At 36.8% G+C, this 13,287-nt stretch overlaps 1 protein-coding gene and 2 long non-coding RNA genes across 3 annotated transcripts; 1 reads left to right on the top strand and 2 right to left on the bottom strand.

The window, feature by feature from the left end:
- Positions 1–1,734: 1,734 nt before the first annotated feature.
- LOC119498411 lies at positions 1,735–12,299 on the top strand. Its single transcript, XR_005209115.1, has 2 exons — positions 1,735–1,779; positions 12,128–12,299. It is a non-coding gene; the product is annotated as an uncharacterized LOC119498411 (long non-coding RNA).
- On the bottom strand, positions 2,033–12,939 carry LOC119498408. The gene is made up of 2 exons (XR_005209114.1): positions 12,861–12,939; positions 2,033–2,514 (listed from the first exon to the last, which is right to left on the bottom strand). It is a non-coding gene; the product is annotated as an uncharacterized LOC119498408 (long non-coding RNA).
- On the bottom strand, positions 8,539–11,446 carry LOC119498395. Its single transcript, XM_037787251.1, has 4 exons — positions 11,232–11,446; positions 9,834–10,055; positions 9,424–9,577; positions 8,539–9,250 (listed from the first exon to the last, which is right to left on the bottom strand). Exons 1-4 carry the CDS (start codon positions 11,411–11,413, stop codon positions 9,140–9,142), a joined length of 669 nt encoding a protein of 222 aa, XP_037643179.1. The 5' UTR covers positions 11,414–11,446; the 3' UTR covers positions 8,539–9,139.
- Positions 12,940–13,287: the final 348 nt, after the last annotated feature.

The following is a 13,287-nucleotide window of genomic DNA, read 5'->3' as shown; positions in this document are numbered from 1 at the left end:
TTTTAACCATGTTATTACCATGTTATTACCGTGTTCTTACCATCGTGTTGTTACCGTGTTATTACCATCGTGATATTACCGTGTTATTACCTTGTTATAACCGTGTTATTACCGTGTTATTACCGTGTTATTACCGTGTTATTACCATCGTGTTATTACCGTGTTATTACCATCGTGTTATAACCGTGTTATTACCGTGTTATTACCATCGTGTTGTTACCATCGTTTTATGACCGTGTTATTACCTTGTTATTACCGTGTTATTATCATCGTGTTATTACCGTGTTATAACCGTGTTATTACCGTGTTATTACCATCGTGTTATTACCTTTTTATTACCGTGTTATTACCATTGTGTTGTTACCATAGTGTTATTACCGTCCTGTTATTACCATCGTGTTATGACCGTGTTATTACCTTGTTATTACCGTGTTATTACCATCGTGTTATAGGAGTCCACTTGCACGACGGGACGGATCCGTAACGGATACGGATCCGTAACGGATACGGATCACGGATCCAGACCAGATCCGGCCCGGACACTGCCCGTATCCGCTCACAAATGAGCTCATCCGTCCATTAATGAACGGGTCCGATTTGGACCCGTTCATTAAGCAGCTCATCCGGCCCGGATCTGATTTGGACCCGTTCATGAAGTGGCTCATCCGGTCCGGACCCGTTCCGGATCCCTTATTAAAAATAGCTCTGGCCAAAACTAGCCACAGAAATATCAAAAATCTAGCTGACCAACATCTAGATCGCTCTATAAAAGCTTGAATACTTCTTATAACCAGTCTGCCTTAAGGCAGAGTCCACCTTGGCCCTGGTTCAAATCTGACCTGCGGCCCTTTGCTGCATGTTAACCCCTCTCTCTCCCCCTTTCCAGCACATCTGTCCTGACTATCTAATAAAGGGAAAAAGGCAAAAAATAATCTAAAAACAGAGGTCATTAGACTGTAAATGCATTGAATAGGTGTTACTGGAAAAAGGATATGCTTCCATAAATAGTAGAAATAGATACATACATATATATATATATACATACATATATATATATATACATACATATATATACATACATATAAATACATATACATATATATATATGCATATATATATATATGCATATATATATACATATATATATATATACATACATACATACATATATACATACATATATACATACATACATATATACATACATACATATATACATACATATATACATACATACATATATACATACATACATACATACATACATATATACATACATACATACATACATACATATATACATACATACATACATATATACATATATACATACATACATACATACACACACATATATATATATATATATACATACATACATACACACATATACATATATATATATATATATATACATACATACATACACACATATACATATATATATATATATATATATATATATATATTATGGCAAGCCGTTCAGGAAATTATTATATATATAATGTGAAATTTGAGAATATTGAATGAAATCCTGAATATATTGAATGAAACTCTGAATATATTGAATGAACTCTGAATATATTGAATGAAGTCCTGAATATATGGAATGAAATCCTGAATATATTGAATGAACTCTGAATATATGGAATGAAATCCTGAATATATGGAATGAAATCCTGAATATATGGAATGAAATCCTGAATATATTGAATGAACTTTGAATATATGGAATGGAATCTGACGTCATCACGGCGCTGCTGCTGTCTTGTGTTTTAGGTCATTATATTAATCATAATGAGCCGTCCTCTGAGCAGGACACATAACAAATACATCCATGGTCTGTATGCACGGCCGGCTGTGAGACGAGTGGTCAGGGACCGTCTACGAAGTGCATTGAATATTTTTCCCATTATAAATACACCAAAATTATGCAAAAGCACATTTTTCCTAATTAAGCGTTGTACTATATCCAGGAAGAGACCAGTGGTGATGTGTGAAGTGATTTTGGTATCACTACACTGTATAATAGTGGAGTTATTGAATATTTTTGTAGCAACTCTTTTCGGCGTTGCACTTCGTAGACGGTCACTGACCACTCGTCTCACAGCGGGCCCGCATACAGACCATGGACTAAAGGCTCGTAGTGATTAAAATGAGCTTGTAGCTCGTTGTCTACCTCACTACGGTTAGAAAAGAGCCCTTGTTGGTGTTTTAACTACATTTCATTTATGAGTTATTGATCCGGGAAGTTTAAATCTGTCAATATTTTTCCAACTTTAGTGAACTAGTTCAGTTCCGCATTACTCTTCCATGATGCAAAAGTGAATAAACTCTTCATCTGTAGAACGGTGTTGAATATGTTTACCAGTATTATTTTGGCCTATGCTACACATATTCACCAGGGTGTTCATTATCTCCTCATTATTTAGGATTACTGATACTAGATTTCATGCTGACTCGCTCATAGTGACACACACGTCTAGCAGTACCAAGAGCTGTACGGATAATGACCTAAAACACAAGACAGCAGCAGGGCCGTGATGACGTCAGATGGAATGAACTCTGAATATATGGAATGAAATCCTGAATATATGGAATGAAACTCTGAGAATATGGAATGAATTTTGAATATATTGAATGAAATCCTGAATATATGGAATGAAACTCTGAGAATATGGAATGAAACTCTGAGAATATGGAATGAATTCTGAATATATTGAATGAAACTCTGAGAATATGGAATGAATCCTGAATATATGGAATGAAACTCTGAGAATATGGAATGAATTCTGAATATATTGAATGAAACTCTGAGAATATGGAATGAAATCCTGAATATATGGAATGAAACTGAGAATATGGAATGAATTCTGAATATATTGAATGAAACTCTGAATATATGGAATGGATTCTGAATATATGGAATGAATTCTGAATATATTGAATAAAATCCTGAATATATGGAATGAATCCTGAATATATGGAATGAATTCTGAATATATGGAATGAATTCTGAATATATGGAATGAAACTCTGAGAATATGGAATGAATTCTGAATATATGGAATGAATCCTGAATATATTGAATGAACTCTGAATATATTGAATGAAACTCCGAAAATATGGAATGAATCCTGAATATATGGAATGAATCCTGAATATATGGAATGAAATCCTGAATATATGGAATGAATTCTGAATATATGGAATGAAACTCTGAGAATATGGAATGAAAGTCATGATATATTGACGGAAATTTGAGAATAATGAATAAAGTCTTGAGAAACCATAATCTATAGTCATATCCTGACATCAGTGATACCTTTCTGAATTCCCTGACGTTACAAAATGGCATCAGATGAAATATTCCAATACTTTGTTGAACTGGAAAACTTTTCTGCAACAGCTGGTAATATTCCGAACGACACAAACAGTTTGGAATCTTTATCCCGTCACCTTGAGGATCATATTTCCATTATTGAGACATTCGTAGTGCTTATGAGTAATCATGTTCAACAAAACCTTGCTGAAAGAAGATTAAGCATCATTCTTGAAGGAATTTACGAGTCCCTTCGGGAGATGTCGGCTGAAGTAGACTTTCAGGTGGAAGCTGATATGCAAGCGCATGGTATGGGCACACATTCTGCATCTCAGAGAGGAAGGCCAAGGTAAGTGATATAAATGGAAACAAGTGTATGGGGATGGAGGTTGATGCAGGCCAACTTTAATACATGGTACATGTACAATCAAGAAGTTGCAAACAAGATGATTAATTCAATGTATTGTGCAGTGGTGGAAAGTAACTACATTTACTCAAGTACTTTCAAATTTGAGGTACTTGTACCTTACTTGAGTGAGTATTATATTATAATCAATACCATGGCCAAGTTCAAATTGAACTGTTCAAAAAAATGCTGCTAGCACTTTGAAATTCACTGACAGCGTAGGAGCAGTAGTTTACTGTGATTGTTTTTTTCTCCTGTGCCAAATATATGGCCCATCACATTTTATAAAAGGAAAGAATATTTGTCCACTGACTAAAAAGCTATGTTTCCAAGTAACAAGTAAAGGGGAACCTTCATAAAAATGTAGTGTAGTCAAAAGTACAATATTTGTCTTTCAAATGTAGTGGAGTAAAAGTCATAAGCTTCCAAATGTACATCAGTACAGTACTCAAGTAGATGTACTTCATTGCTGTCCACTCCTGAATATAATAGCCCTATAAGCATATTTATTATTATTTATTTATTATTATTATTATTATGAAATCGGCCATTTTGCATAATGAGTACTTTTACTTTTGGTAAAATATATTTTGATACTAATACTTTTGTACTTTTACTTAGGTTACATTTTCAATGCAGGACTTTTACATGTAACAGAGTATTTGTATGCACATTTAACACTTTTTTTTTCTCCTTAAAAGGTACAACATACCAGCTGCTCAGCTGACTCACATGCGGGATTTAGGATTTAGCTGGATGGCCATATCTCAAATGCTGTCTGTAAACATTCGAACACTTGTACAACCACAGGACACAACTTGGTTTAGTTGACTATGGGAGTTTCACCAACATTTCAAATGATGATCTTGATCGTCTTCTTACGGAGGTTCTTAGACAAACCCCTGGCTCAGGAGAGACTTACATCACTGGCAGTTTGAGAGGGAGAGGGATCAGAGTTCAGCGATGGCGAGTGCGAGAGCGATTAAGAACAGTAGATCCAGTGGGAAGAGCCTTAAGAGGACGAAGGGCAATTCAACGGAGGGTCTACAATGTCTCTATCCCAAATCAAGTGTGGTAGGTGTTGTTTTGTAAATTTGATTAACATTTCAGTCATTACTCCCGAGCTGGTCAATGAAGCAAGTAATGAAGATTGATGTAAGAATTTTGAGGACCAAAACTATGATAAATAAATAAATAATATGCCATCATGGTGATGAAATTTTCATGTGATTTAGGTATTACGCTGATACCCAATAATATTTTGAAAACATCAACCTATATTACCTCATTGTTATCAGGTTATTAACCCATTAATGCTGCCATATTATCATTTTTTAATCCAAGTATTGCACTGATATAACCATTTTTTTAGCAGGTTAACATATTGTTACCAAAATATTACTTTACTATTAATAAATAGTTTTTCCTCATTGCTATCTTTGTGTTTCCCCCATTATTACCCTTTGTTTTTGGTCCCTTATTACCCTGTTACATAAATTTCAGTCTAATAATACCCAGATATACCCATTGTTAATACCAAGCTATTATCTGGTTATTACTTTGTTAATTACATAGTATTACAAATTATTACTTCACTATGTTATTAAAGAGTTGTAATGTAAAATGCTACCTTATATACTTTTGTAAGAAGTAGAAAAGGCCTGATAGAAAAAAAGTAGGACAGCAAAGCCAAAGAAGTTATATTTGTATGTACATCCAGTGTGGTTTACAATAATAATAATAATAATAATAATAATAATAATAATAAATGTATTCTTATTGCAGGCATATGGATACAAACCACAAATTAAATCCATGGGGATTTGTGTTCCACGGAGGAGTTGATGGCTATAGTCGCTGCATTACCTACCTGAGATGTTGCACAGACAACAGAGCGTCAACTGCCGTGCAACTTTTCCAGGATGCTGTTCATCGATTTGGACTCCCGCATCATGTCAGGAGTGATGCTGGTAGTGAGAATATGGATGTTGCACGCTTTATGATTGAAAATCGAGGGGCAAACAGAGGAAGTTTTATGGTTGGACGTAATGTCCATAATCAAAGAATTGAAAGATTGTGGAGAGAGGTAAACAGGGTGGTGTCAGCATACTTCAAAGACCTTTTCCTCTTTATGGAAAACGTTGAAATTTTAGATAGCACTGACCCACTTCACATTAGGGCTCTTCACCATGTTTACCTTCCAAGAATAAACAGATCTGTGGATGAGTTTGTAAGCCAGTGGAACCACCACAGCTTAAGGACAATGGACAGTAGGTCCCCACTACAACTGTGGACAGTTGGAATGCTCCAACTTCCTCAGCATCAAAGACCAGTCAATCATTTTCATGTGCAACGCCCTTATGATTACCAACAGTGGGACGTTGAGTTAAGGCCAATTAATCCCTTGATTGATGATGGAAATCATGGGATAGAACTTTTTTTCGCAGCATATAACCTGCTTCAAAGAAATACTTAGTCTGCTAAGTAATTTGTTGTTTGCTGTTCATCATGTGGCACTGATAGACACTAAAAGGACAACAAGCCAGAACATGCAAAGCAGGAACATAGAACCCTTTATTTTTAGAAGGCTTTACCAAAACCTTTAGATCAAGGGTGCCCAAACTTTTCCCTTGGAGGGCCAAAACTGGAACTCAATGTTTTCACACTATGTTTTACATAGTATGTTATGTATAATATGTTTTACATTTTTAGAATAGGCAAAAATAACATGTATACTGCATTCAAAAAACTGCATGTCTGTAAAGGGGAGACTCGTGGGTACCCATAGAACCCATTTTCAGCCACATATCTTGAGGTCAGAGGTCAAGGAGACACCTTGACAAATGGCCATGCCAGTTTTTCCTCGCCAAAATTTAACCCAACTTTAGCGTGTTAGCCTCATGGAAGAACAAAAGTAAATAACACTATCAATAACAACAACAAAAAACAACTCAACATAACCCTAGCTCTACATTGCGTCTTACGCTCTTCCAAATCCTGGGGCATTGCGTATTCCGAAATCCATATCGGATTTGAATGCAGTGTTTGTGGTATGAACTGGTATGCGAAGAATTATCTCGCAAGTATTGGCCACTGGAAATCGGAAGTTGGTGATGAACTCCAGGCTTGGCCTTGGAGAGAAACCCAGAGCTGGAATGCTGTCACATCCAGTGAAGAAAATAAGAATATCCTCCAGAGAGACATCGTTTTCCACTGTTAAAATATAAAAAAAAGAGAGTTACACAATTAAGTGACATGCAGAAGTGATGTAAGAAGGGTGAGTAATTAAATTCCCTTAAACCAGCATTAAGCATTATTTTTATTTACATGCAGTTTGGGGCAAATCATAGTCAAGTCAGCACACTGACACACTGACAGCTGTTGTTGCCTGTTGGGCTGCAGTTTGCCATGTTATGATTGGAGCATATTGTTTTATGCTAAATGCAGTACCTGTGAGGGTTTCTGGACAATATCTGTCATTGTTTTGTGTTGTTAATTGATTTACAATAATAAATATATACATACATTTGCATAAAGCAGCATATTTGCCCACTCCCATGTTGATAAGAGTATTAAATACTTGACAAATCTCCCTTTAAGGTACATTTTGAACAGATAAAAAAATGTGTGAATAATTTGCGATTAATAACGATTAAATATTTGTATCAATTGACAAACCTAATTTAATTGTAATTTTAATGTATTTATGGTACATATAAACCACTGGTTCCCAACCTGGGGGTCCCGACCCCCATTAAGGGTCGCCAAAGCTTCACAGGGGGGCTGCATCTATCTGCATTTAATTCATTTCTGTGAAAAGAATCATCAAAAATCTTTTTTATAATTATTATTTTCAAGGTTTGGATTATTATTTAAGATATAATGTATTTAATATGATCCCATCATCAAAAATCACTAATTTACACAAACATCCTGTAGTTATTGTGTTCACTATTTGAGTTAATTGAACGGTTTATCAGTTGTTATTGTTATGCATTAAATATAATATTAAATATTCATAAAATATGTCACTTAGTCACTTTACTCAATGATAGAAATGAGGTCCCTTAAAGGTGCTCCGCAATTCGGAGCATTTCTATCTCCTCAGCACGGCTCTCAACATGGCGACGGCTGAGCCGGCACCTCGCAGCTAACGGTGCTAGCAGTGAAAACAACAGCGACAGTGCTGACAGAACTAACAGTGTTAACTTGGGGGGTAACTGGAGGGTGGGTGCTACGCTCCCACAATGACGCCGTAGGTTGGGACGATGTCATCAGCTGTAACCGCCGTATGAGAGCAGTGCTGAGCGGCGGCCATGAGCTAGCCAGTGAGGCACGCTCACATGCACTAAAAGCACAGAGAAGTTCTGAATCCAACACACACAGAGGGAGAGAGACTTCAATCTCTGCAAAATTTCAACGTGCCCGAAGGAAAACAACCAATCAGAGCCGAGAAATCTCTACAGCAGCTGTCAATCACTGCTTGCAAAACTCAAACAGTCAAACTAGGCAGCGCTGATCAAATATGAATCAATGTTCTGTTACTGCAATGCCTGTTTCTCTCCTTAAATGTTTTCAGAAACATCTTGTAGTGTGCCGTTTAGCTGTAAAATGAGAAAGTTTGCTCTAGCTGGTGGGCGGTGCTTGGTATTGGCACGAGTGTTTTCAACATGGCGGCCGTGTCACAGACTTTCTCATTTTATTGCTTAACGGTACACTACAAGATGTTTCTGAAGACATTTGAGGCATCTGCCCCTCCAGGCCTTGAACCCTAAATAATGTCTTATATTGAAACATTGTGCAGCTGCAGAATGGAGTTTGAAAGTTAAATAGGCTACGTATAGTCTTAACAGGTTTTAACAGCATTTCACTGACTGTGTTTAAATTGACTACATTTGTTGAAGTAGCTGCAATAAAGTCACTGAATGCTGTTGAGCCGAGACCCAAAGATGTCTACAATTTAAAATCTACTCTATTCAACCCTTAAGTCCCCAAACACATTAAATAATCTGGATTCAGATTATGAGTTTACAATCATGTCTCTCACTTTGATATATTTTTTAAATCTTCAAATATATTTTCCATCTTTAGTTGCTGGCTCCTGTGTTTTGTCCCTCTCAGATTAAAGCTGAACAAATATATGCTACAGCCCAATACACAATCGGATTCCACCACTTTATCATCCATTAAAGCTACAGTCCGTCACTTTGAGCAAATACGGCCGGCCCGGCTATGTCAACAAAGCAAAGAGAATCTCTGATTCCAACACACACAGAGGGAGAGAGACTTCATTCTGCTCAGGTAGACATTACTCCTCTATATCTAAAAAATCCTCCTGCTGCCTCCTCTATCTGCATTTGGGTCCAATCCCAATTACCTTGCACAACCAGTCGTGACAGAACCAACATCATTTAAATTTCTTTGCATGAATGTAGATAAAAATATTTACCACATTTGTCAGTGTCCGATATTTCTGAGACATCACGGCTGTTTGTATGGCTACTGTCCTCATCAGAACATGACTGTCAATTGAAGCAGATAAACACAACAAACTTAATGGATCTAATACACTATGACAACATAATAATGTAACAATCTTTTTAATTATGTCAGAGGATACTACAAATAACAGTGTTTAAAGACATCCAGTGTAAACAGTATCGCCATTGTCATGTAACTGAAAAGCACTACTTACGGATTCTTTTTCCTCACTTAAAATGACCTTGTCAGGCCTGACATAAATGGACTTCTGATGAAACAGTTTTTTGACAAGGGCTCCACTCAAAGTCTGATTGGAGGTAAGGGATGGCTCAAGTAGTTTGTTGTGGCATGGCATCAAGATCTGTAACCTGAGGAAATGACAAGCACACTGTATATGAAACATTTGTTAAAGCTAAAATACTACACTAAAGTACATGGAAAGCTTTTAGTTCCAATACATAATTTATGTGCACACAGAAATTTATATTCTGTCAGTTTTTCAGTTAGTCTGTTCAACTAACTTGAACACACTTCGAATTAACCTTATAACAGTGGGCTATATCATGTTATTATTGCAAAAATACAAATACCATAAAACATACATATCATGATCAAAAAGCTTACCTGCATCCCTCCACAATTGTCTGGAAGGCTGCCATAATTGCCTGCATTACTTTGTCGGAGTCCCAGTCACAGCCAAATTCCAAGGCAGATTTTATATGTCCATTTTCAAAAAGCCAAGCTTTCCTGGCACGCCTTGGCACATCTGTATATGTATGGTCTGGCAGGAGAATTACCTCTCTGGTGAAGGGATGAGCCACAGAACTGCTTAACTGTGCGTGGAACCTTAGAAACATTAAAGAAAATCAAACCATTGTAACGGACTGGGTGAAGTGGGGTCAACTGTTAAGTTAAAAGTTCTGTTTCTGTAGTTAGTCAGGTTTACATGATGTCAGCGAACGCAGCATTGACAGTGATTTGTGGAGATAGCCACCTGTGATTGGCCGAGGCATTAGGAGGGAGGGTTGTTGTTGTTCCTGTTAGTTTGTAGGTTGTGTGAGAGACGAGAAGCGGGAGATGAGAAGTGAGTTGCTAATGTAGATAGCATTAGCCACAGCATTTACGCTGTAAAAGAGTTAGCTTTGTTGTTTTGGCGTTGGTTACGGCCCACAGTAAACTGTGTTCAAGCTGAGGAATAAAGTACCAGCGAAACCAGTTCCTGTCTCGTAGCTTCATTGACCAGGGTCGCTACACTATATTCAATTACATTACACACGGTAAACACATGTACATTATCTACTAATTGTATTGTTATTATCATTCATATCATCAAATTATACATTTATATAGGCTACATTAAACGTGTAGGCTGATATATATTCACTTATCTTTTCCTGTTCACAAACATAGCAGTGAATTTATTTTAAACAGCAGTTTAGTTATCTTGTGGCTGAAATGTGTCTTACCATGCTACACAATTCAATTATGTAACTTCATACTTTACTGCAATGTTATTAAAAATACAGTGTGAATACAGCGGTGATTTGCACCAATGCAAATTATTTTGAAATTTAGGCTATAGGCTATCATACCAGTGTTACTACATAGCGTAGGACAATCATTTAAAAACGTTACTAATATTACTGCAAAAAAAGAAGGCAACAGCTGAATGCAGCGCAAATGACTTTTGAGAAATGTTAGCTAGATGGAGTATATGGGACTAGACGGCTGTTATAAGCCACCAGACTATGTTGACCTTACAGAGGAGTTGCAGGTCTACCGCTGCCTCGATCGGTTAGCTTGTTTTGTGTTATTGTGTGACTTTGGTGTTTTAAATGGTTAGTTTGGATCAGAACTAACCATTTACCACAACACAAAAGTCACACAATATTCTTTAAAAGACCGAAGTAACCTGGCAACGGTAAAATTACTATTTCTGTCAATAGAGTCTGGCTCTGAGAGCGATATTCCTGGTTAAACTATCTTTAACGTCATTTCAAATGCATCCAATTCTAGTGTTACCTCTTGTTCCTTGGGCCCCTTCGAGTGAACGGGCGAAGGTTGTATATAGGGGCTGCTGCGAAGGGGATCTGTGAAGTTGATGGTGTGTTCCTCTCTGTATTAACGCTGAGAAGGGGCGCTGTTGGACCACTCTGGTTAAAGTTAGCCTGATGAACGGGAACTGCCTGGCCTGTGAGGCTCATCCCTGCATTCGGTCTTCCACGATGAAAAAGTGAATACATCTCTTCATCCGTAGAACGGTATTGAATACGGTTACTAGTACTATTTTGGCCCGTGGTACACGCATTGGCCAGGGTGTTAATTATTTCCTCATTACTGAGGATTGCTGACACTAGATTTCGTGCTGTCTCACTCATAGTTACACACGTCTTGCAGCAACAACATATGTACTGATAATGACTTAAAACACAAGATGGCAGCATGACCTTGATGACGTCAGATTTCATTCCATATATTCAGATTTCATTCAATATATTCAGGGTTCATTCAATATATTCAAGATTTCATTCAATATATTCAGGGTTCATTCAATATATTCAAGATTTCATTCAATATATTCAGGGTTCATTCAATATATTCAGGATTTCATTCCATATTCTCAGAGTTTCATTCCATATATTCAGGATTTCATTCCATATATTCAGGATTTCATTCCATATATTCAGGATTCATTCCATATTCTCAGAGTTTCATTCAATATATTCAGAATTCATTCCATATTCTCAGAGTTTCATTCCATATTCTCAGAGTTTCATTCCATATATTCAGGATTTCATTCAATATATTCAAAATTCATTCCATATTCTCAGAGTTTCATTCCATATATTCAGGATTTCATTCCATATATTCAGAGTTCATTCCATCTGACGTCATCACGGCCCTGTCTTGTGTTTTAGGTCATTATCTGTACAGCTCTTGGTGCTGCTAGACGTGTGTGTCACTATGAGCGAGTCAGCATGAAATCTAGTATCAGTAATCCTAAATAATGAGGAGATAATGAACACCCTGGTGAATATGTGTAGCATAGGCCAAAATAATACTGGTAAACATATTCAACACCGTTCTACAGATGAAGAGTTTATTCACTTTTGCATCATGGAAGAGTAATGCGGAACTGAACTAGTTCACTAAAGTTGGAAAAATATTGACAGATTTAAACTTCCCAGATCAATAACTCAAACGAAATGTAGTTAAAGCACCAACGAGGGCTCTTTTCTAACCGTAGTGAGGTAGATAACGAGCTACAAGCTCATTTTAATCACTACGAGCCTTTAGTCCATGGTCTGTATGCGGGCCCGCTGTAAGATGAGTGGTCAGGGACCGTCTACGAAGTGCAACGCCGAAAAGAGTTGCTACAAAAATATTCAATAACTCCACTATTGTACAGTGTAGTGATACCAAAATCACTTCACACATCACCACTGGTCTCTTCCTGGATATAGTAAAACGCTTAATTTGGAAAAATGTGCTTTTGCATAATTTTGGTGTATTTATAATGGGAAAAATATTCAATGCACTTCGTAGACGGTCCCTGACCACTCGTCTCACAGCCGGCCGTGCATACAGACCATGGATGTATTTGTTATGTGTCCTGCTCAGAGGACGGCTCATTATGATTAATGTAATGACCTAAAACACAAGACAGCAGCAGCGCCGTGATGACGTCAGATTCCATTCCATATTCTCAGAGTTTCATTCCATATATTCAAAGTTCATTCAATATATTCAGGATTTCATTCCATATATTCAGGATTTCATTCCATATATTCAGGATTTCATTCCATATATTCAGAGTTCATTCTATATATTCAGGATTTCATTCCATATATTCAGGATTTCATTCAATATATTCAGAGTTTCATTCAATATTCTCAAATTTCACATTATATATATAATAATTTCCTGAACGGCTTGCCATAATATATACATTGTCGTATGAGGAGTTTACAAAGGGGACCCAATCGCAGAGTAACAGGCAGGACAGGTAGTTAGAAATAAAAGCGAGCTTAAATAGAGCTGAAAAATCCAAAACAACAAAAGGCAGGGAGGGGAACCA

This window comes from Sebastes umbrosus, chromosome 1 (genome assembly GCF_015220745.1).
Source record: "Sebastes umbrosus isolate fSebUmb1 chromosome 1, fSebUmb1.pri, whole genome shotgun sequence".
Lineage (NCBI taxonomy): Eukaryota > Metazoa > Chordata > Actinopteri > Perciformes > Sebastidae > Sebastes > Sebastes umbrosus.
Note: the sequence above shows the minus strand (reverse complement) of the source record. Positions and strands in the feature narration are given on the sequence as shown.